The 25,438-nt window shown below is 47.1% G+C and overlaps 1 protein-coding gene across 2 annotated transcripts in view; it reads right to left on the bottom strand.

Moving 5' to 3' along the window:
• The window catches only part of SLC43A2 (solute carrier family 43 member 2), a 74,022-nt gene that overhangs the window by 43,677 nt on the left and 4,907 nt on the right, over window positions 1-25,438 (bottom strand). For both annotated transcript variants that reach the window (XM_029611678.1, XM_029611679.1), the window contains exons 3-9: window positions 21,840-22,044; window positions 21,689-21,744; window positions 21,453-21,529; window positions 14,935-15,027; window positions 13,541-13,674; window positions 12,529-12,731; window positions 6,886-7,032 (exon numbers count right to left, since the gene is read on the bottom strand). In XM_029611678.1, coding sequence (XP_029467538.1) covers window positions 6,886-7,032; window positions 12,529-12,731; window positions 13,541-13,674; window positions 14,935-15,027; window positions 21,453-21,529; window positions 21,689-21,744; window positions 21,840-22,044 — 915 coding nt within the window. The remainder of the gene's footprint in view (window positions 1-6,885; window positions 7,033-12,528; window positions 12,732-13,540; window positions 13,675-14,934; window positions 15,028-21,452; window positions 21,530-21,688; window positions 21,745-21,839; window positions 22,045-25,438) is intronic.

Genomic DNA, 25,438 nt, shown 5'->3' on the forward strand with positions numbered 1-25,438 from the left:
GCGCAGAAGGTAAAGGACCCAATCCACCACCTCCCAACAGAGGGACTCAGACTTCACCTGAATCAGCCAGTCGTCCAGGTAAGGGTGCACTAGAACCCCCTTTTCCAAAGGGCAGCGGCCAACACTATCATAACCTTGGTAAAGGTCCTGGGTGCCATTGCGAGGCTGAAAGTCAGGGCATAGAACTGGAAATCTGCCGAGGATCATGAACCGGAGGAATCTTTGGTCTTGGGCCGAATTCCAATGTGCAGGTAAGCCTCCGTCAAGTCCAGGGAGGCTAGGTACTCCCCCTTGTGGACCGCTGCAATTACAGACCTCAAGATCTCCATGCGAAATTGAGGCAACTGAAGCGCTTTGTTCACTTTCTTCAAAATCAAGAAAGGGCCAGAAGGCGCCTTCCTTCTTCGGCACTACGAAGTAGATAGAATATCTGCCTGTTCTTTCTTCCACAGGAGGCACCGGCACAATGGCCCCCGATTCTGACGCGACTGACCGCTAATTCCTTTTGCTGATAAGAGCATGGGAAGGCTAGAAACCGGTTCCTGAGAGGTTGAGCAAACTTTAAAGCATAGCCTTCACTTATCACGTCCAAAACCCACTAGTCAGAGGTAATCTTGGCTCACTCCTCGTAAAAAAGAGCCAGCCGGCCCCCTATTATCGGAACAGAGGAGTGGACCGGCCTTGCCTCATTGGGAAGATTTTGCACCACCCAGGCCCTGGGTGGAGTCATCTCTGCTGGTGGCCATGAAAAGGGTGACCCCATGAAGGCTGCCTGCTTGATGGTTGTCTGGAAGAAGAACCAGAAGACATGGATGCCCGAAACCTGCGATTTCCATGAGATCGTGACTGAAGGGGGAACAGCAGATCTCGCTTTTGGCTTGTCCTCAGACAAATCTGTGAACTTTATTCTCCCCCAATGATTTGATCATGTCCTCCAAATCCTTACCAAACAGCATCTTGCCCTTAAAGGGCAAAGAACCCAGCTGCGCCTTGGAGGAAATATCTGCCGCCCAATTCCTCAACCAGAGGAGTCTGCGAGTTGAAACAGTAAAAATCATGGTTCTTGCCGAAGTCCTTAATAGGTCATATAATGCATCAGCACTGTAGGCGACCACAGCCTCCAGCTGCTCAGCCTGGAGGGACTCCACATCAGATATGGACTTATCCATTTGGTGCTGCTGTACCCAGTGAAGGCCTGCTCGTAACACAAAACTGCTGCATATAGCGGCCCGAGCCCCAAGGGCAGAGACCTCAAAAATCTTCTTGAGGTGAACTTCCAGCTTTCTATCCTGAAGATCCTTGAGCGCCGCAGCCCCTGTCATAGGAATGGTCATCTTCTTGGTAACAGCGGATACAGCAGCATCCACCTTCGGAATTCTGTCAAGGTCAAGCGCCTCCTCTGGAAGCGGATAAAGTTTGTCCATGGCCCTGCTAACCTTCAGTCCTACTCCCAGAAGAGCAGGGCAGTAGCTGACATGTGAAAAGGTCTTAGTTGGGCTCCTGAGGCCCAACATCACTGGAGCCACGGCACCCAAGGTCTCGTTGTCTGGGGGGGCTTCAATGCCCAATTCCTCCTGAACTGCTGGAATCAGAGGGGCCAGCCCCTGTCTTCAAAACAAACACACCATTCTGGTGTCATCACAGTCTACCACTGGGAGGGGGAGGGGGGGAAAAAAATCGGCCTGTGCCTGTCTGGGATCCTGGCCCCCTCCATCGGGATCCTGGTCAACTCCTATGGTAATTGCCCCAGAAGGGCCCGAAGTCTGTGCGTTACCTTGGGACAAAGCAGGCAGAGATGACCGAGACATCAAGGGGCGACCAAATCCATGAGGCCCCAACAGTATCAGGGGCCTCATGGATTTGGTCTGGGCCCTTGAAACCCTTGGCAGCACGGGAGGGATCCCCCTTCCTGTCACAGCATCTGACTGATTTTCTGGTATTTAAAACCTTGTGCAACAGAAGCACAAAGGAAAATTAGTTTCTTACCTGATAATTTTCGTTCCTGTAGTACCAAGGATCAGTCCAGGACACCTGGGTTGTGACTCCGCACCAGTAGATGGAGACAGACTAAAACTTGTGGGCGGAGCCATATATGCCCCTGTGCCAGTCACAGCCCCTCAGTCATACGAATGTCAAAGTAGAAAAGCCATAATACAACATAGCTAACCATACAAACTCGTCAGGTAAACGAAAATAACTCCAACACCCCCACAGGAACCAGACTCTCCAAACCGAGAGAGCGAAGAACAAGGGGTCAGTGTACTGAAGACAACAATGAGCGGACTCTCCGTTACAACAGCGCAGCACTGCGGGCGGGATCCTGGACTGATCCTTGGTACTACAGGAACGAAAATTATCAGGTAAGAAACTAATTTTCCTTTCCCTGTACGTACCAGGATCAGTCCAGGACACCTGGGATGTACCAGAGCTAAATTACCGAGGGTGGGAAGCAGAGAGTCCCGCTCGGAGTACCCTCTCTCCAAAACCCCCGCAATCAGTAGCCCGAACATCCGATCGGCAATGTGTAATGAAGGTATGTAACGACTTCCAGGTAGCAGCTGTCCTTGGTTCTGGAGCCCTTTTCCTGCAAGGGTGAGTGAACCGGGCTCCCCGGTGTCACCCCTGACGCTGCCACTAGCTCAGCCGGGTCCTCAACCCTGGCAGCGGCCTCAACCGGGGGAGGGTAGTCCCCTCAGGACCTCTCAACCCCCCCGGGAGGCAGGGCACCCGGGACTAAAATTAATAACAAAACCCAATTTGCCACGAATACCTCGCAAAAACAATCAGGCCTAACAAAATCAGCCCCTAAAAACCAAAACTGACTAACCACCAAAATCAGGTCAGGCAGGGCTGTGACTGGACCTGCACCATCTACTGGAGACAGAGTAAGACTGAGGGGCTGTGACTGGCACAGGGGCATATATGGCTCCGCCCACAAGTTTTAGTCTGTCTCCATCTACTGGTGCGGAGTCACAACCCAGGTGTCCTGGACTGATCCTGGTACGTACAGGGAAACACGAATCAGAGGAAGATTAATCTCAGCCCTCCCCAAGCTCCTCTGCAGAAGAAAGGTCCTCAACTGCCGCATTTCGGCTCCCCCCCCCCCCCCGAGGCCTCAGCGACAATGAAGGAGGAAAATCCCCTTCCTCCTCCGCAGGCTGCACGAATGCTGCTAAAATGGCCCCTGCTCCCGTGCTTCAGCGGGAACGGATTCTTCGAGGGGTGCAGCACAGAGGAGAGCCTCTCAGGCTTGTGGCGTGCCGACTGCTTCCCCCGTGCCACTGATCCGGAGATACGCTCCCCCCTGGGGAGACACTCCACACAGAGGCCGGTGTGTGAAATGCGCACACGGTGCTGCAGGCCGCACCATGCAGCATGGCAGCCGAGGAGAGATTGCAGGACTCGGGGGAGAAGAGTGCCGGAAGTAGAAAAAAAAACTGCCTGAAGAGTGCAACGGCGAAGTCGGGGTGCAAAGCCTACCTTAGGAATACCCCACATGGCTCTACTCAGTGCGGCTCAGCTGACAATGTACTCTTTTTTTTTTAATCAGCAATCTTTGGCAACAGGCTCCTAATTCTCCCCTGCAGGGTGAGTGAACTGGGCTCCCCGGTATCAACCCGGATGGCTGCAAGGAATGAGCTCCAAGGTCTCAGACCCCCTGCTCAGATGCCTCGGTAGCAGGGGGGGGGGATGGTCCCACCAGGACCTGACTACCCCCTGGGAGGCCGCAGAGTCTTCATCTTAAATCTGACTCTTTATTTTTTTTAAATAGCTTTCTTTCAGACTGCAGGACTTTGTACCTCCACCATCTGCTGGAGACAGAGAAATACGGATGGACTGCAGGTGGCACCTCAACTTAAGTGGCAATTTTAGTCAAAAACCTCTGTCTCCAACTGCTGGAGGGGAGGCAAAACTCAGGAGTCTGGACTGATCCGGGTACGTACAGGGGCTTTATACATGTAAATGGTTTTAAAAATTAGGCTCTAGAGGCCAACAGTGGGGTAAGAGGCCTTGAATTTATTTTTTTTTGGAGCTGCTGAATTTTAGCTTGGGTGGAGGTCCCATTTTGGTTTGTTTTTTCTCATTTGTATGGTTGTTTATTTCATTCATTCATTCATTCGTATTCATTCATTGTAGTTTCAGATAAAATAAATGAAAAAAAACTTCAAATAAAATGAAAAAAAATAAATAAGAGGAACAAATGTAAGTGCACGATGTCCTTGGACAGCTAAATGTAGCTAAGATCAGCAGTTTTGCATCTCCGTTCCCAGCTTGGGACTTAGATTTGATGGAGAAGTGCAATGCTTAGGATCCAGCGAGTAGCTGTGCTAGCAGGTAGGAACCTAATAAAGAGAAAACATGGACCCATCTCAGTGATTTTCCATCCTGTGCACAAAAACCAGGACACATGAGACATCCAAAGCCGAGGAATTGGCAATTTTCTTCCAAGACAAAATATCTAACCTGCTAAAGCAACTGACCCCCAGTAACAATTCTCGCACTAATACTGTGCAGATACTAAACAAAGGAACCTCCTTTGAATCATTTGAACCCATCACAGCCTCTGAAATCCTTCTGTTACTTAAGAAAATGAAACCTTCCTCCCACCCCTTCGACCAAATACCTACAAACTCCTCCTTCTAATACCGGAAACCATCTCCAAAACTCTGGCAGATATCAACTGCTCTTTATCCCAGGGACTATTTCCAGAAGACCTTAAACTAGCTTCTCTAAAACCACTCTTAAAGAAACCTAATCTAGACCCCAACAACTTTTGCCCAATTTCCAATCTTCCATTTATTGCCAAGATAATGGAAAAGCTGGTCAACACTCAACTCTCCAACTACATTGAAGATCACAAAATACTTTACCCCTCACAATATGGATTCCGTAAAGCTTTAAGCACGGAAACTCTACTCATATCCCTGACAGACCATATCATCATGGGGCTAGACAAAGGCCAATCCATTCTACTTATTCTTTTAGACCTTTCGGCCGCATTTGATACCGTTAACCACTCCATCCTACTCAATCAACTGTCGAACATAGGAATTTCAGGAACTGCACTATCATGGTTCAATACATTCCTCAGCAACAGAGGCTATAAGGTCAAGATCCATAATAAGGAATCTTCCCGCTATTCTTCATCTTTAGGTGTTCCCCAGGGCTCCTCCCTCTCCCCTACACTCTAATATTTACCTTCTTCCGCTTTGTCAACTGCTAACCCACTTGAAACTAACTCACTTCCTATACGCAGACGATGTGCAGATCTTGATCCCCATTAAAGAAACCATCACCAAAACTCTTGAATTTTGGGAACTCTGCCTTAAAGAAATCAATCAATCTCCTCCTCACGCGTTTAAACCTGATATTAAATACGGCTAAGACGGAACTTCTTATCATCTCACCAGAAAATAGCAATCCATCTCCGTGTCCTCCAACCAACCCACTTACCACCCAAACAAGGGACTTAGGAATAATTATCGACAACCGTCTTAACTTAAAATCCTTCATTAAACAAACTATTAAAGACGGATTCTATAAACTTCAGGTACTTAAAAGAATCAAACCGCTCCTTCACGTGCGAGACTTCAGAACGGTCCTTCAAGCAGTTATCTTTTCTAAGATAGACTACTGCAATTCTATCTTACTAGGTCTCCCTTCCACTTCCATTAAACCCCTTCAGATGCTCCAGAACTCAGCTGCGAGAATTCTGACTAACACCAGGAGAAGAGATCACATTTCTCCCACTCAAGAACTTGCACTGGTTGCCAATACACTTTAGAATTATCCACAAATCCATCACTATCATCTACAAGGCTATCCATCACCAAGCAACGCTCGATCTACAAATACCACTCAGACGACACACATCCACCAGACCCATCAGAGAAGCCTACAGAGGATCACTCCTCGTTCCCCAAACCAAAACCACTCACCACCTAACTTTCAGAGACCGAGCCTTTTCCACAGCCGGACCTTCACTATGGAATTCTATTCCTCCGGATCTGAGACAAGAACCATGCCTACCTATTTTCAGAAAAAGGCTTAAGACTTGGCTATTTAAGCAAGCCTTCCCAGATCCCAATTGAAGGACAGCAACATCTTATAAGAGACTTCACAATATAATGTAAATAATTAATCCTAACTGCTCGGTTATCTTACTCTAATTCTCTCCCCAGTTATATGATCCTTGTTGTAATGTAACTTTAAGATCTCTTTGCACTTGTTTATGTTCCGTTTTTTGTTCACACCCCCTTGTTATATGTAAACCGGCATGATGTGGTTTCTAATCACGAATGCCGGTATAGAAAAAACTCTAAATAAATAAATAAATAAATATCCCAAAATCAGAGCAGATACCACAGATCCCTACTGGACTGTATAAAACATAATAGCCGAACAATGGTCTTTAAAATTAGAAAGATATAGCCAGTGCAATTGTTCTTTACTTCTCTGCTTTAAGGTCATGCCATTTTGTGCAAAAAGTATTAGCAGCTTCATTATTATATGAAATAATGAAGCAACAAATTTGGTACACTAAGTTACTGCTGAATGAATGTGGCTGATCAACTCAAATGCTGCCTTCTCCCTCATCATGGCATCAGTTAATAGCAGATGTTCCCAAAAATCTATTGACCCCCTTAGCCAGATTTACAAGATAGCCAGCCATGGTGAATATGCATATAATTTATCTGAATGTAATGGAAGTAGGTGCATGCAAATCTTTCATATACATATTCATTGTGGCTATCCTGAAAACCCAACTGGCTAGGGGGGTGTTCTCTGAGGAATGCTTTGGGGATCAGTGTGCTAATCTATCAGCCTCCAAGGCTTTAAGAACAGAGAGAGCAGAAGAGAAGGCAGGTGCTGTCAGTGTAATACCTGTCTCCAAGTCCCCATCCACCAGGAACTCTAGGATGTTGTTCATAGCTCCCATGTAGAAGATGAGCCGCAGCTGTGTCACACACATTGTTATGAGGCTGAGCAGTAAAATGGGGCTGAACACACTCTGCATGAAAGAGGGAGAAGCTGGGGAGAAGGGGAGAAGCTACATCAGTTATCTTCAAACAGCAAACAGGCATATACCCTCCTCCCTCAAATCATTCTATTCACCCAATCCCTCAAAAGCAGCCCCCAAACCATCATCTTATATGAAAGAACCCACTGAATGGTTGTAAGGTAGTAATGATGTGGGGTCACTATAGGAAAATTGGTCCTTACCTGCTAATTTTCGTTCCTGTAGTACCTCGGATCAGTCCAGACTCCTGGGTTTTGCCTCCGCTCCAGCAGATGGAGACAGAGAAGTTTTAATGGACTCCGTCCTATACCCCTGAGGTGCCACTTAGAGTCTGTCTGTATTACTTTTCTCTGCTTGGGCACAGTGTAAGCTAGTACACCCAAAATTTCCCCTCCCCCCTCGCAGAGCAGAGGGAATGAAAACTGGTAATGAACGAAAACATGCCCATTCTCCTACCCTTTGAAGGTGGGTGCACAATATCAAAATGCATTGAATAAACCTGCAGAATATGAATATCAACTGGCCGAGCGGACTCCATTTCCCCATGAGTGGGACTCTGGACTGATCCGTGGTACTACAGGAATGAAAATTAGCAGGTAAGGACCAATTTTCCTTTCCCTGTACGTACCCGGATCAGTCCAGACTCCTGGGATGTACCAAAGCTTCCCTAACCAGGGTGGGACTGAGAGAGTCCCACTCTGAGAACACTGGCCCCGAAGGAACTGGGCTCTGGGGTCCGTATATCTAGACTAATGCCTAGCAAACGTGTGCTGAGATTTCCACGTAGCTGCTCTGCGGTGACACCTGCTGACATTCCGCCCATGAAGTCGCCTGCGATCGAGAAGAATGAGCCCTGAGACCAACCGGAATCGGACGGCCCTAAACTAGGTATGCCGAAGCAATAGCTTCCTTCAGCCAGCGTGCAATGGCGACCCATGAAGCTTTCTGACCGTTCCTGGGACCACTCCATAGGACAAACAGATGGTCCGAAAGACGGAAACCGTTCGTGACCTCCAAATAACGTATCAGCACGCGTCTAACGTCCAACCGTCTTAACTCCCTAGACTCGGAAGTAGAAAGATCTAGGCCCGCCAAGGACGGGAGCTTCACCATCTGATTCAAATGAAAAGAGGACACTACTTTCGGAAGAAAGGAGGGAACTGTTCGTAAAGAAACTCCTTCGTTAGAAATCATTAAGAAGGGCTCCCGACAAGATAAGGCCTGTAGCTCTGAAACATGCCACGCCGATACAATAGCCACGAGGAAAATGACCTTCAATGTCAGATCTTTCAAGGTCGCCCGCATCAGCAGCTCGAAAGGCGCATTACAAAAGGGCATGGAGAATCAGGTTGAGCTTCCACGAAGGACAGAGGTTCCGAATCGGAGAACGAAGATGTTTAACGCCACGCAGAAAACGAACCACATCCGGATGAGATGCTAGAGCGAGGCCCTGTACCTTTCCCCGAAAACTAGCAAGGCCTGCCACCTGAACTCGTAGGGAATTGAAGGCTAGACCTTTTACTACACCTGCCTGTAGAACCTTGCCAACCAACTGTCATGGCGGAAAGACGTACAACAGAATGTCCTTTGGCCAGGGAAGCACCAGAGCATCTACACCTTCCGCTCCTGGCTCTCTTCGACAACTGAAAAATTGAGGACATAAGAACATGCCATACTAGGTCAGACCAAGGGTCCATCAAGTCCAGCATCCCATTTCCAACAGTGGCCAATCCAGGCCATAAGAACCTGGCAAGTACCCATGTTACCGTTGCTAGCAATAGCGGTGGTTATTATGTAAGTCAACTTAATTAATAGCAGGTAATGGACTTCTCCTCCAAGAACTTATCCAATCCTTTTTAAAACACAGCTATACTAACTGCACTAGCCACATCTTCTGACAACAAAGCTTTGGCATTGCAATACGTCGCCAACAGGTCCATCACGGGCCTGGACCATCAGTTGCACAGGAGACTGAAAGCCTCAGAGAGTTCTCACTCTCCTGGATCCAACTGGTGGCGGTTGAGAAAAATCGGCCTGCACATTGTCTTCTCCAGCAATGTGAGAGGTTGCTATCCTGTACAGGTGCTTTTCCACCCAGCTGATTAAAAGTTGAGCCTCCGTCACCACCGGAAGACTCCAAGTTCCGCCCTGATAGAGGTAAACCACCGACATCGCTTTGTCGGAGAGAATCTGCACTGATCTCCCTTCTAAGGGAAGGAAGGCCTGTAGCGCCAACCGAGCGGGTCGCTCTGGTCTCCAACTGACCTCATCCACTGACCTTGCACTGCTGTTAGACAAATCGTTCCCCACCCGGAGAGGCTGGCATCGGTGGTTACCACTATCCAGGAGGGAATTTCCAAATACACACCCTGTCATAAATTGTCTGGACACAGTCACCAAAGAAGACTGGACTGTGCCGAATCAGTCACGGCTGTGAGCCCGACGAGAAGAGGATCCAGAAGACCATGAGGCCTGAAAACGACGATTCCCCTGGAATCTGGACCTCTGAGGAAAAGAGCTTCTGCTCCTGGGCCTGTGGACCTTATTCTCTCCCAGAGACTTAATCATGTCCTCCAACTGTTGGCCGAAAAGCAGCTTTCCCTTGAAAGGCAATGAACTCAGCTGAGCTTTTGAGGAGACATCTGCCGACCAATTTCTGAGCCAAAGGAGCCTGCTGGCTGAAACAGTGGAGACCATTGTTCTTCCCAATGTGTGCAGGAGATTATACAGTGCGTCCGCACAGTAAGCCACCGTCGCTCCAAATGACCAGCGTGAGCCAGGTCTGCTTCCGAAAGGGATGCCACAGATTGTAAATGCTGCACCCAACGCAGGCTCGCACACAGAGCAAAATTGCTGCACAGGGCCGCCCGCACTCCCAGGGCACAGGTCTCAAATATTTTTTTCATCTGTACCTCCAACTTTCGGTCCTGCAAATCTTTTAGGGCCACTCTCGTGCCTGGGATGGTGGTCTTTGTAGTGACTGCAGAGACTGCCGCATCCACCTTGGGTACCCTGAGCAGCTCCAGCGCATCCTCCGGTAGCGGGTACAACTTATCCATCGCGCAGCTGACTTTCAAACCTAGATCCGGAGTGTCCCACTCCCAGAACAAGAGGTCAATGACTGACATATGAAAAGGAAAAGAGCGAGCCGGACCTCTTAGACCTAATATCATGGGATCCACCGCTCCCATATGCAAATTCTCCTGCAGGACTTCAATTAGAGCGCTTCCAGAATATTCGGGATAAGCGGACCCAATTCATCTCTCCGGAACAAGCGTACCTCCTTGGGATCGTCACTGTCCACCGCAGAAGCGCCTCCCTGCTTGGGCACCAGGGGCTGACCATCCTGGCCTGTGTCTACCCCTGAAGGTCTTGCAGGGAATGGTCTCCTCCATCAGATAGATCTGACGAAGACGAATCATCCGGACCTGCCACGATCCGAGAGGGCGCTTAGACTTAGTATGCCCCCCCCACCGGCAGAGACTTGGAACACTTACAGGAGGAGGGAACCTCAGAGACCTTGCCCCTCTTGAGTTTGGACGCTCTCCGTGCCTTGAACATCTTGTGAAAAAACTTCACCAAGATTGAGAACGACGAAGACCCATCTAAGGCCCCCTCAGGATCACCATCCGAAGTATCAGCCTGATCCTCCTGCGACCTGCCCCCCCACCCCCCCTTGAGGGCCCCGGTCACAGGGAGAGAGGTGGCGGGGAACTCCGTGCCTCCATCGCGGCTCTCTGCATCCCTGAACGTTTTCAAAATAGCACTAAGCAGGAACAGATCAGGCGGCTGCGGCTCAGCTGTAAGCCTCTCAGGCTCCGGGCGCCGCAAAGAACTGCTGCTGCCACAGGGATTCCCCTCAGCGGACCTCAGAGGTCCCTTCACCTCCCAAGACACAATCTGCACAGATGCCGGCTCTAGAGAGGCAGGTGCGCGCACTGCCGCACGTGGAGCAGGCCATATCATGAGGCATAGCCTCGGCCTAATTTAGCTCCGATGAGTTGAGGTAAGTGCGCCAAAAACAGACCGGGCCGCAGGGGCCTTCACCCGAGCCGAAATGCGGCGGTAAGGCAGGCAGACAGGAGCTGGAAAGAACGCTGGACCGGCCGACCAGAAAAAAAACCCTCACTTTTTCTTTTTTTTCCTTTTAGAGAAAGCCAAAAACCTTCTAAGGCGCATCTACTGGCTTGGCCGGCTGGAGCTGGTGATCCTGATCCACATCCGGTCCCTCACCAGGGGCTTGCGGAGGAGACTCTCCTACATCCACCCATCCGTATCTGAACTGTCCACCTGACAGAAAAAAAAAGGACCGGAGAGGGCGTTTGGCCTTGGGGGCTTCTATGCCACTGGAGTGATGAAACTCCTGTCCCAGCCCCCAGCGACGGCGAGACCTCACGGGGTACCTTAGTACCCTGGCTCTTTGCTGCTTTTCGCGCTTTGAAGGCTTTATGCAGCAACAAAACAAAATCAGAAAATGAGGAAGAAGACTCATCTGAGTTCTTCCCCAGTTCCTCATCTGAGGAAGAGATCTGCGCTGTCTGCAAGTCGCCCCCCCAGGGGCAGCAGGACACGGCGAAAGAGGTGGCTTAGAGTTCCCCTCCCCCAGGGCCGCCTTCTCCTACTCCCTGAACATTCGCGGTAAGGCTTCAGTACCTGCGCTGAGAAGGGTCCTGAGGCTGCCGCAGCAATTTGCCCTCCCAGGGTCCCTGCGTGCCCTAGAGCTACTGCGATGCAATTTCGCCGGAATTGGCTTCCTCGAAGAGCCTTCCCCTCTCAACAAGCACCAGGTACAAACTCTGGCCCACAGGCCGCACCGTGCGACATGATCCCCGAGCTAAATTAGGATCGTGGCCCAAAAAAAAGAACCAGCGTGACCAAGACAAACCCCTGGGAGCTCTTAGGAACTGAAAAGGATGGCGAAAACTGCGTCGGAAGGAAGGAGGGCCAAAAGAGACTGCTAGGCCTGCTCAGAAATTAAATAAATCACCTCAAGAGTTGTTTTGTCCTGTGTGCAGATCTTCAGAGGGTGAGTGAACCAGGCTCCCCGGTATCACCCTCAGCTGTGGGCAGTTACAGGGCTCCTAATCCTCTGCTCCAGAGCCTCTGTTACTAGGAATGTGGTCCCACCAGGACCTAACAACCCCCTGGGAGGCTTAAAGAGATATCGTCTCTATTTATTTATTTTAAAATTTCCTAAGGAACGAATACTAACAAAACTAAAAACCTAACACTAAACCCAGACTAAAGGTTTTGCACCTCCATCTGCTGGAGACAGAAAAATACTGACAGACTCTAGGTGGCACCTCAGGGATATAGGACGGAGTCCGTTAAAACTTCTCTCTGTCTCCATCTGCTGGAGGGGAGGCAAAACCCAGGAGTCTGGACTGATCCGGGTACGTACAGGGAACAAGCACTTCACTGCACCAATCCAGCAAGCTCCCTCCTACTCCCCCCCCCCCCATGTTCCCTGAACCAGTGTTTCAAATCAGCAGTATTGGGGTAGATACCTGCACTGTCTGGCTGACACTTCACTTCCAAATCCACGGTAGATAGACACAATTTGTTGCCCTCCTGCAGTGCTGCCAGCTCTTTGGGGTTCTTCATGGAACTGCCCACACTCAAACGGCGCCCCACAGTAGTCACTTGTTTGTAGAACTGCTTCCCTGTAATTTTATGATCAAACCCCAACCAGCTGAACTTAATCTTCACTCTGTGGAGAGAACAGAAGCAATCCTGAAGCTGAGCAGTAACCGTAGGGAGATGGGATGAGGGGTGTATGCATTATACAGGCGGGGGGGAGGATGAGCAGTCAGCATGCCTGGGCAAGGTAAGGAGAACATAAGAAATTGCCATGTTGGGTCAGACCAAGGGTCCATCAAGCCCAGCATCCTGTTTCCAGAGGCCAAACCAAACTACAAGAACCTAGCAATTACCCAAACACCAAAAAGATCCCATGCTACTGATGCAATTAATAGCAGTGGCTATTCCCTAATAAACTTGATGAACAGCAGTTCATGGACTTCTCCTCCAAGAACTTATCCAAACCTTTTTTGAACCCAGCTACACTAACTGCACTAATCACATCCTCTGCCAACAAATTCCAGAGCTTAATTGTGCATTGAGTGAAAAAGAATTTTCTCCGATTAGTCTTAAATGTGCTACTTGCTAACTTCATGGAATGCCCCCTAGTCCTATTATCTGAAAGTGTAAATAACAGATTCACATCTACTCGTTCAAAACATCTCATGATCTTAAAGACCTCATATCCCCCCTCAGCAGTCTCGTCTCCAAGCTGAACAGCCCTAACCTCTTCAGCCTTTCCTCATAGGGAAGCTGTTCCATCCCCTTTATCATTTTTGAGCACTCACCACACAATCAGGGCAGGGGAAGAAGGGTGGGGGGGGGGGGGTGTTCGATGGTCATCACGGTATGGTTAAAAAATGAACAAAAGGTCCCTGCAAAAAACAAAAAATTACTTGCTCCAAGAGGAGAAGCGAGCCAAGCCAAGCCACTACTTACGTGTAGTCCATGTCCTCAGGCCCTGGAAAGGGCTCCAGGGGCCAGTTGAAAAAGCAGTTGAAGAAAACAAGCCCTGCGCAGGCAGCCCAGACAATCAGGATGGTTATAAAAGGGACCCCAAAGTCATAGATCACCTGCCAAAGAGCAGAGCACAATTCTCAGCACTGGTACCAGATGCCCAGAGCAGAGAGAGCACAAGGAAGGGAAGGAACACAATTGGCATTTAGCAGGAGAAATTCTCACCTGTTTGAACCCCTACCTCCACCTGAGTCACTAGCCAGATATGTTGGGGGGCAGTCTGGAGGCTTTCTGGGGCACAGGAAAGTTAGCCAGATATTTGGCGTTATCTGGCTAAATTATTCAGCCTAACTTTAGGACTACATGAGAGCAGTCCTAAAGTTATCTGGGTTCAGGCTGCTATCTGGGACATGCATATATGTTCACAATAAAGCTAGCTATATATTAAAAAAACCCCAAAACCTTCTGGGCCAGTAGACCGAATTCTCCCTCTCCCCCAGATATCCGCTTACCAGCTTACTGAACATGAAAAACAAATTGTTCTCAAAAATAAGGTTAAAAGCAAAAAGCTACCAGACAGAGTCAGCAAACACAAATTTTCTATGACATAACTCTTGTACTAATATTTAAAAGAAGCTGAAAATTGGATTTAAAATTCATATGCAGGGATTCTAAAATTCCTTTAGGACTTCCTTGTCAGGAGAGAAATGCACTCACCAGATACTCCTGCTTTCTACCTCCCCTCTAATAATGCTGTGATTGTGGGTGGGGCTTTTGGGTAAATGGAGTATGGATGCACCTTCCACCCCACCTTGGTGCAGTCCCTCACTGTTTATTCCTCCCACCCACCCCCATCCAAACAATCCTCTTCTCCTTCACTGCCTCCCCTTGCAAGATCTTTCTCCATTTACTCCCCCTCATTCACTCTTCTCCCTCCCCCTCTCATGCTTTCCTCCTCCTATGACTCGTCACCTCTTCCTCTCTGCCTGAAGGTCCTAACTAGGAACAAAGATGCCTCCTACCCACATCAGATGTGCCAATCAGAACTGAAGATGCTTCTGCCAACCCCCCCCCCCCCCAGCACTCCTGTATTCAGACCACAATCAGGGCAGAAGTCACTTCTGCCACCCTTCCCCAAAACTCCTGTATCCAGAACTACTTGCCTTTTCCAAATTCAAGCAGAACAAGAGGGGTGGGGGGTGGGGGGAGAGTAGTACTTTTTATAGTCAGTCCATGACCCACTGGTTCAAACTTTATGAAAAAAAATAATAATAATAAAAGCAGTGCTCTAATTTTGAAGAGCAGAAGAACATCTCAGAAAATAAAACACAACCTAGGTGCACAAAACTGAAAAATGCACAGCTCAAACCTCTCACCTTAATACCAGGAAAAGTGACAGCAGAAGAGGCATAGGAGCCAATCATTAGTGCTATAAATGTGGAGCGAAGGTCACCAAACATGCTGGGCAGCTAAAGAGAAGAGAAAAAGAATTACTAAATAAATGTAGCAGGGTACATAGTGTTTTATACAGATGCATATTTTAATAATAAATAACTCATTATGGGCCACAGCACTCTAAGTTATTCCTTGTAGCAAAGTATTGCCATGAGCAAAACCCGTCCCAGTTCAGAGCCTACAGCTCGAGCATTATGGCAGCACATGTTCTGTAGTTTACAGAGTACTTTTTAGAAGCATTGCTTTCAGATTGTACAACAACTAAAAATGCTCTTATACTGGAGGAAGCACTTGCATTTAAGCCTTTGGCAAAGAGCAGAGCAACTGAGACATTGCCATTTAAGAAAATGGAACAGTTTTCATGAGCAAAACAAAATAAAAACACGGAGAGAAAATAAGAAATAAAACAATGACAAGTAACACAAGCAAGTGGAAAAGTGGTTGTATAGTACACAGCAAAAAAGGCAAGAAAAAGTATAATTGCTCCTCCATATACTGGAGATAAACAAGTAGCAATAGGAAAATTGATTCTTACCTGCTAATTTTCGTTCCTGTAGTACCACAGATCAGCCCAGTTTTGCAGACACTGTCTCTTAACCCAGTGTGCCACCTGCAGTTCCTCAGTATTACTCAGTACCCACGCAGAAAACAGTCAAAATAAAATTCTAATAAACCAACACTATAGTATCCCCCAAACGAGCAGAGGAAAATTTATAATTTTGGAACTTTAATTAAGGCCTAATGAGAAACCTGTGCCATTCTTCAGAATTATTACAGTAAACAGATCGAGCGGACTGTCCAAATCTCCTGTCCCCCATCGGGTGGGACTCTGGACTGATCTGTGGTACTACAGGAGCGAAAATTAGCAGGTAAGAAGCAATTTTCCTTTCCCTGTACGTACCTGGATCAGTCCAGACTCCTGGGATGTACCAAAGCTTCCCTAACCAGGGTGGGACTGCGAGAGTCCCGCTTGAAGTACATTTTCACTGAAATTGCCGATGTCCAAGGACTGGACGTCCAATCGATAGTGTCTGGCAAAAGGTATGTAAAGACTTCCAAGTAGCTGCCCTGCAAATCTCTTGCGGTGACACTAGCTGACATACTGCCTAGGCGGCCGCCTAGGACTGGGTAGAATGACCCCTTAACCCCTTTGGGTTAGGACAACCGTGACAGATGTATGTGGAACCAATAGCCTCCTTCAACCAACACGCAATTATGGCTTTTGATGCCTTCTGACCCTTTTTCGCACCACTCCGTAGCACAAAAAAGTGATCTGAATCTGTTAGTGATCTCTAGATACCGCAACAAAGCCCTTCTGACATCCAGACATCTCAATTCTTTCGCCCGAGGTGCACCATCCTCCAAGTTCGTAAAAGCCGGAAGCTCCACTGACTTAAGTGGAACGCCAAAATCACCTTCAGCAGAAAAGATGGAACCGTCCTCAGAGAGACTCCAGAATCTGAAATCCATAAAAAGGGTTCCCTACATGACAGGACACCCTTCTGGCTGAAGAAATCGCCACCAAGAAAACCACTTTCAAAAGTGAGATCTTTTATGGTGGCCCTTTTAAAAAGGCTCAAATGGTGCCGCACACATGCCCTTGAGGACCAAGTTAAGGCTCCAAGAAGGACTTACCTTATGAACCGGGGGGGGGGGGGGGGGGCGCAAGTGCTATGCCCCGCGGAGGAAACATACCACATCCAGATGTGCAGCTAGGGTTCCATGAATCTTGCCTCACAAACAGCCCAAGGCCGACATCTTCAAAGGACAAACCTTTCATTACACCTCTCTGCAAAAAAAGCCAGAATCTGCACCACCGACACTCGCAGAGGATCAACCCCCTGCTCTGTACACCAAGACTCAAAAATCCTCCAAACCCGAACATACGCCAAGGAAGTAGAAGTCTTTCAAGCCTGCAACAGAGTAGAAATAATATCCTCAGGATATCCTTTTTTCCTTAATTGCCTCTTTTCAAAAGCCAAGCAACTAGACAAAAGCAATCTGCTTGAACTGAAAATATGGGGCCCTGACACAGCAGATTTGATAGATGGCCCAGTCTTAAACGGGCCATCCACTGCTTGATTGACCACATCTGCAAACCAAGGTCTCAGAGGCCACGATCTCTATTCGTCTCACAACCTTGCCCACCAGAGGCCATGGTGGAAACAGGTAAACCAGAATATTGTATGGCCAAGGAAGAACCAGGGCATCGACCCCTTCCACTCCATGCTCTCTTCTGTGACTGAAGAACCACGGTGCCTTGGCATTCCGCTGAGTCGCCATCAGATCCATATGAAGAATGCCTTATCTGCAAGGAATGAGGCCCATTGCTTCCTCCGATAGCTCCTATTCTCTGGGATCCAATTGTTGCCAGCTGAGAAAATCCGCTTACACATTGTCGGACTCTTATGTGAGAAGCTGCTATGAAGGCCCGATGTTCTGGGCGGTGCAGCATCTCTGCTTCCTGAGAAACCATTCGACTCTTGGTACCACCCCGACCCAGACTACCTGGCACACGTCCAGAGAAGGGAGGGGGAGAGCCGCAAAGACTGGAGCCCCCTAAACGGCTTACCTTCCTCTGCCACAACAGACAGGGAGAGCCGAAAGAAAAAAAAAGCCCCTGTTGTATAACGTTTTTCGTTCAGGTTTCTCTCTTTTTTTTTTTAAACTTTATAATAAAATTTAAAAAAAAAAACAAAACAACCCACACTTTCCTGCATGAAGGGCTTCCTTCAATCCTCCTGTAAGTGAGGGAACTGGACCACTAGCTATCACCGCTGGGTGATTCAGCGAGCAAAATCGGGGTCCCCAACTCCAGCTCGTCCTGCCCATCAACAAGGAGGGATGGTCCCACCAGGACCTGCCAACCTTCTGGGAGGATAAACACCTTCTCTTTTTGAAGCTAAACATCCTCTATCTAATTTATCTTTTTTTTTTTTTTTTTTTAAACTCCGGTACAGAGCTGCAGGTTTTGCACCACCTCCATCTGCTGAAGACAAAGAAATACTAGGGAACTGCAGGTGGCACACCGGGTTAAGAGGCGGCGTCTGTGAAACTTTGTTTCCATCTGCTGGAAGGGAGGCAAAACCAGGCATCTGGACTGATCTGGATATGTACAGGGAACAGATCGTATATATCAAAGATGTACAGGGCAAAAAGCAGAGCTGAGTGCTGAAAGTAAATGGAACTGAGTGGCAGCAAGGCGTGACGAGGATGCTTCCCCTTCTTGGTTCGGTTCTGCTCACATCATGCACCTTGCTCTTGTCCTAGCCCCTTCTTTTTAGCTTTCCTTTTACTAGTTTCTTTTCTCTTCCATTTCTTCTCGCCTTCCTGCAAGGTCTGACCGACCATTTCTCGGATTTAAACAAGAGCAGCGGTTTTTCTTTCCCTAGATCCTTCAAGATAGTCTCATTATTTCTGACATATGTTTGAGCTTTTTGCTTTAATTCTATCTTGAATTGAAGAGACAATTAAACTTTTCCTTTGCATTTACTGTTGTATATTACACAACAATCATTTCCACTGGAAAAACAAAAAAAAAATAAATCACAAAAGAAAGCAATGTCAGACACAAAGGGCCTAATTTTCAAAAGCATTTACATGAAATTACTTACCTGATAATTTTGTTTTCCTTAGTGTAGACAGATGGACTCAGGACCAATGGGTTATGTGCTCCTCTGCTAGCAGAAGGAGACGGAGTAAGATTTCAAAAAACTGTCATCACCTTAGATACATCCCTGCAGTGACCTCAGCCCTTCAGTATTCTCTTCAAAAGCCATTCTGAACATACTATTGAAATAAAATTAACATTTGATTAAAACCAACTTGACTAAAAACGGATAACTAACTGTACTCAACCAAACAAACAAACGCTGAATCCCAGCAAGATTATAGATGCCCTGATCTAGGGATCGGGCGATGGTTTACCCGTAATCTCTTGGAATTGATATTCATATCATGGGAGATTCCTTGGTACCGTTCTTGGGCAACCGTGGGCTGGAAGCTGAGTCCATCTGTCTACACTAAGGAAAACAAAATTATCAGGTAAGTAATTTCTCCATTTCCTAGCGTGTAGCCAGATGGACTCAGGACCAATGGGATGTTCAAAACCTGCTCCAGATCAGGGCAGGAGGCTGCCCGCGGTCCGGTCAACACCGCCCTTGCAAAGACCGCGTCCTTTTGATCCTGAATGTTCTATGGGGAGACAGTAGTTTAGCTTCCTTCAGGAGACTGCCTGAGCCCTAGTGGAATGAGCTTTAACCTGAAAGGGTAATGGCTTTCCTGCCTCCACACAGGCTCTAGTGACCACTTCCTTGATCCAGCGAGTTATGGTAGCCCATGAATCTAGTTTGCTCTGCCTCCTTCCACCGTGAAGAACAAACAAGTGGTCCGTCTTGCCGACTGGTTCTGAAACTTCCAGATACCGCACCAAAAGCCTACTGATGTTTAAATGGCGGAAGAAGCTGTATTCTTCAGTGTCCTTGTGCCTATTAGGGATGGCAACAAAATGAACTGATTCAAATGAAACTCCGAGATTACCTCGGGCAAGAAAGATGGAACGGTACAAATGCTCCTGGAGTCATCAGGAGGAAGGGTTCAACACAGTGCCTGCAAGTCAGAGATTAAATGAGCCGAGCATCTAGCCACCAGGATCACCATTTTCAGGGTTAACAAGCGCAAGGAAAGACTGTGCAGCGGCCGAGAAGAGGACCCTGCCAAAAACTCCAAATCTAGATTAAGATTCCACAAGGGAACTGCCACCATAGGGGTAGCCAGAGGTGCTTTACTCCTTTCAGAAAATGGGCCATGTCCAAATGCGCCGACAGGCAGATTCCATTCACCTCGCCCCGAACAGGAGAGAGCTACTATCTGGACCTTCAAGGAGTTAAGGGTCAACCCTTTACTCAAGCCTTCCTGTAAAACTTCCAGAATTAGTGGGATTTTGAACGTCTGAGGGGAACCACCATGTTCCTCGCACCAGGCCTCAAATACTCTCCGTACCCATACATACACTAAGGACATAGAGAACTTCCTCACACGGAGTAAGGTGGCAATTACTGCCGCCGAATATTCACGCTTCAGACAAGCTCTCTCAAGGGGCAAACCGTAAATCAGAATGAAACTGGATCCTCGTGAAGGACCGGTCCCTGCTGAAGTAAGTCCCTGTGCGGAGGGAGGCACAGGGATGTCTCTACCTGGAGTCTCCTCATGTCTGCATACTAAGGACACCTAGGCCAATCTAGAGCTTCTAGTAAGACTAATCCCCTGTGGTGCTCTATTCTGTGAATGACCCTGCCCGGCACGGGCCATGGAGAGAAAGCATATATCAAGTCCTCCTCCGTCCAGGTCTGAACGAGAGTGTCGATTCTCAGGGACCACAGATTTCTACTGGGACTAAAGAATCAGGGAACCTTTGCATTGTGAGATGTGGCCAGCAGGTTGATGGACGGGAGGCACCAGCAATCTACCACCAGCTGTAAGGCTTTGGCCAACAATGTCCATTCTCCTGGATCCAGCCTCTCCATGCTTAGAAAGTCTGCTTGATATTGTCTCTTCCTGCAGTGTGGGAGGCCGAGATCATCTGTAGATGTATTTTCGCCCACTCCATAAGGAGATCTCCTGTGACACTTGCTGGCTCTTGGTTCCCCCCTGGTGGTTGATGTAGGCTACTCTTTAAATCCAGAAGGGCCAGAACGTCCCCTCTTTTTTGGGCACAACGAAATAGATGAAATATTGGCCTTTTCACTGTTCTCCCGATGGAACGGAGGCAATGGCTCCCAGGGTTAGAAGACACCGCAACGTGTCGTGCACTGACTGACGGTTTTCCTTGATTGCGCACGGTGTCAGACACATGTCCCGAGGGCGGCGTACAAGATCAAATGCGTAACCGTGTCTTATCACTGTGAGGACCCACTGGTCTGACGTCAGCTTGACCCATTCCTTGTAAACAGGGACAGTCTGCCCCCCACAATGGCCTCCGAAGAATGGGCCAGCCTCATCTCATTGCAAGGATTTGGCTCCAGGGGCAGATTGGGAAGTTCCAGGTAAATTAATATTTTTTAAGTGATATAATAGGATAACAATTTGACTTTTTGCACATACAAATACACCACAGAAGCCTGAAAACTGCAGAGAATTTCCCAAGCACTGCTGCTGAATTTATCCTTTGTCCATACCCAACTATCAGAGGAAGGCAGAAAACTGGCATCTTATCTGTAGCCCGTTTGCTTCCCAACTGATCAGGAAGCATCAAGATCCTGGAAGCTGTTTACTGCCTCCCCTCCCCCCAGGAAGAGAGTGAGGAACAGAAGACAAACAGATAAAAGCTGACAAAAAAAACAGGCATATGAGAGAGAGAGAGAGAGAGAGAGAGAGAGAGAGAGAGAGAGAGAGAGAGAGAGGGGGGGGGGGGGGGGGGTGAAGGACCGTTTCTACTCACCGTCAGTGAAGTGAATGTCATGCACATGCCACCAAAGCCGTTCAGCGCCAGAGCAACAAAGATCAGCACAGAGAGTGCTAGAATGGGAGAGAAGCACAAGTGCAGCCCTTGGTTACTACAAAGTGACAGAGGCTGATAATATCCCCGTTTTACTATTCATGTTTTTCATTACAAAGAGGAAAAATTCCCTTCAACCTCAACAAGGATTGCATGAATTCATTATGTCTGGTACTTACAGTCAGGATTACTTGCTCCGTGTGCTATCATTAGACAGGACACAGCAAAGCAGGCACTGAAAGAGAATTGGACGCATTAGAGGGACACAGATCCTCCTGCACTGCTGAGGAGAGAGAGGGAGGGTCGGGATGAAAAAAAGAAGACCCTGACCTGCCAAGCAGCCGCAGCTTGCGGGGCCCATATTTATCCATGATGATCCCCAGGGGCAGGGTGATTGCGCTGAGCAGAAAAGAGCCAACGGTAAAAGCCAGGTTCAGCATCTCATCCTGTTCTGTACAGATGAGCCAGCCATTTAGCTTCAGCACCAATTCTTTTTGTGTTTCATTGCCAGCACTAGAGCTGTTTGTGACGTTTTCTAAATAGAGGAAATAAGGAAATTGGAAGATAAAAAGTAAGATGTCGACAACTCAAGCACCCCCATCCCTGTGAAGCAGGCACAGTTCACACTACCACCTGCACACATCTTTTCACCACCAATTTTTAAAGTGATTATGCATTTTGTATTTGTAACAGGTCCCTTGTAATATTAATGTCATTATGTATGGATGTATGCCTGCACGAGAGACTATACCACATACACTACAAGGTCACTTCCCGCCTTCAATGTTTACATTTTAAAAAGGTACATATACAGGACACTTGTCTTTAAATTAAATACAGAACAGAAAAATAATACAAAGGTGCAAAAGAACTATCCACTCAACCTTTTACTGTGTATATACCCACACAATCTGGAAATATATAATCCAACAAACAGAGAATGGAGAAGCATATTAGCCTCACAGCATCTTGTTATCTCTATGTTAATTCAAAATATGTCACAGCATATGTCAAAGAATATATACGGGCATTTGATTACTTCAGTGCATCATACGACTCCAAAATATATTAACTGGGAACATTTTTTTAATTGTATGGATGGGCAGACTGGAAGATCATAGTCTTTTTCTGCAGTCATGTTTCTATTTTATAGGGAGCTTAAACACTATTTTGTTCAGTAAGACACTCAGTTGCCTCTGGGACAATGTTACTATATCTGTAGTTAAATGTGTAACTGTGTTTCCCAGCAATGTAAAGACTAGAGCCAGTGGATACAGGCTGCCAAATGGTTGCAGCAGTAGAATGATCCAGTTTTGGGACTAATCTGTAATTCAAAAATAAATCCTGATTTAATAGAGGGTCAGTATCTGGAGCAAGGTTCTGAATTCTTCTAAGGAGACAGGGTAGGTAGGAGCTGTGGCAGCAGAGAAGTGCCACTGGAGAGAAGCTCTGTCTAGCTTATTCATTCCCTTGCAAAAAGTTGTACCCTATTCTCCTTGTCTGGACTGACCAAGGAAGGTGGTATAAAACACCATACTCATCAGTTGTAGCTAGAAAGGGTGCAGAAGGAAGTGAAGCTATTAGTGGCCTGGAAAAGCATTTACAAATAATTTGGAATAAGCTGCAAAGATGCAGCCTAGATATGGCTGTCTGAGCCAGAGAAGCACTCCCAATTTTCCTGTACATTAACAAGATTTCCAGAAATTGTATCTTTGTTTCCTTTAAATGAAGAAGTCTTCTGACAGAAACTCAAGGCTCTTCAACCTGAGACAATACCTAGAAGTGAGCCACCTTGACACTTAGTCAAAGATTTACTTGCTGTATAAGATATAGCGGCAGGACTGCTGAGGTGAGCTTTCTTCATAAGATTACAAATAGGGACAAAGGGTGTTTCTAGGAACAGAATACAGGAACTACCAACGTATCCTGCTGACTCCCAGATATTCTTCCATATCTCCAGCAGTGTCTGGCAGTAATCAAAGGCCAAAGTTTCCTGAAATACTAATCTATGCCCCCAGTCCACTCAGCAAGGTCAGCAATAAGGAATGGGGACAAGCTGAGCCAGCACCAAGATCAAATTATCACAAACCATGCTTACTGAGTAATTGTTTGCAATGTTGCATCCAAACATCTCACACAGAGGCCGATGTAACAAGGTCTGCTAATGTCAGCACAGGTTTTTACTATGGTTTTAGTATGCATTTTTCTGGAGCAAGTTAACTCTGGTATGCAACCAGAGCTACGATTAGCACGTCTGAATGCAAATCGTATGTAAGAGACCTTAGCTATTACCAAGCAACGCATGGAGGTACGTTAAAGGGAAGACAGCTTAAAATACATTTTCTTAACACTGGAAATTTAACTCCTGCATCAGAACAGGAGTAAAACTTAACTCACATTTCTGGTGGCCATGATATACTAGTGCCGTGCCCAGTGTGATAGTGTCTAGCTGCTTCTACCAGACTGGGCATAGCAATGGAATAATTTTGGCCACCAGAAATGTGAGTATATTCCACCTCGGTCTCAGGAGTTTAATTTATGGTGTAAGTTCTTGCGGCTTACAGTACACCAGCGCTGTGCATCCTGATTTTGGAGCTTACACTTAAGTGCCCACTCCAGAGAGCAAATTCTTGCATCCAAGGCTTTTATGGCAATGAAAGGCAAGTAAAATCAAAGTTTAAAGTCTCTGGGAGGGGCACCTACAGCTGAACAGTATGCCAAAGTCAGGATGCACAGCACTAAAAGGCAACTATTCGGCTGAAGATTCCTGCCCCCAGAGAGCTTATGTTTTGTACAGTTGTAGATGCAAACCCAAGAGAATTTACACCAGAAATGTAACTCCTCCTTTGGTATGAAGTGGAGTAAGCTCATATTTTTGATGGCCAAAGTTATTCTAGTGCTGTGCTCAGCGTGGCAGAAACAATACAATATAATGGCCAGCAGAGATGCAAGTTAAGTTTTACTCCACCTCAGGTGAAAGAGTTAACCTGAAAAATCCACACTGTACGTTAAGTGCTTTAAAGCAAGAGTAAGGAAGTAAGTGCTTGAAGTTGAAAGGAGGTTAACCAAAATGGCCTTCCAGGCAAGACTGGCACTTGTGCATCCCAACTTGGGAACAATCTTGCATGTAAAGTCGTTTGGGCAAGGGATGCCCAAGTGAAAGCAAAGGGTAAGCTCTCTAGAATAGGCAACCACAGGTACTAGAGATGCACAGCACCAAATGCAGACGGCCTCCATGAAGATCTTACCCTTTAATTTCACTTGGCATGTCTTGCCCAATTGGCCTTGCATGCAAAATTGTGCTCAAATCAGGATGCCTCATGCCAGTCTTCCATGCAAGATCATTTTGGTCACACTACTTCCAACTTCAAGCACTTACCTCCTTACTCCGGTCTTAAAGTACTTTTCTGCATTACTGTGCATTTTCAGATTAATTCATGTTTTTAGCACACTTTTTTCATTTAATATGCTTGTTTTTTGTTTGGTTTTTTTTTTAACTCCTGCTTGATTTGCATCCCACAAAGACCCCTGTTTTTAACGAGTGGGTTATGTAAAATCCACACTACAACTTAACTCAGATTTTAGTACATCAGCCCCATAGAGCATTGCAGTATGCGACTACATGAAACCAGCTCTGAGGCCTCATCCAATGGCTCAATAAATTCATAATTGTAATGTACGTAAATAGTCACGATGAATGCGCATCAGATACAGCCTGAAAGACAGGTCTGACAGGTAACAATCCAAACAGGAAAAAATCTTCAGGCTACAAGATTGAGTGAAGAGGCTACAAAAGTTGCATACGGACATCCTAAGGTACCCTGAAACTGGAAGCAGCAATGAGTAAAAGCAATAGAGTGATGGGGAAGGTCAAAGAGGAACACAATTAGGAATCTGGGGCACTGCAAGAATCACTTCCTAATGCTAGG

This window comes from Rhinatrema bivittatum, chromosome 8 (genome assembly GCF_901001135.1).
Source record: "Rhinatrema bivittatum chromosome 8, aRhiBiv1.1, whole genome shotgun sequence".
NCBI lineage: Eukaryota > Metazoa > Chordata > Amphibia > Gymnophiona > Rhinatrematidae > Rhinatrema > Rhinatrema bivittatum.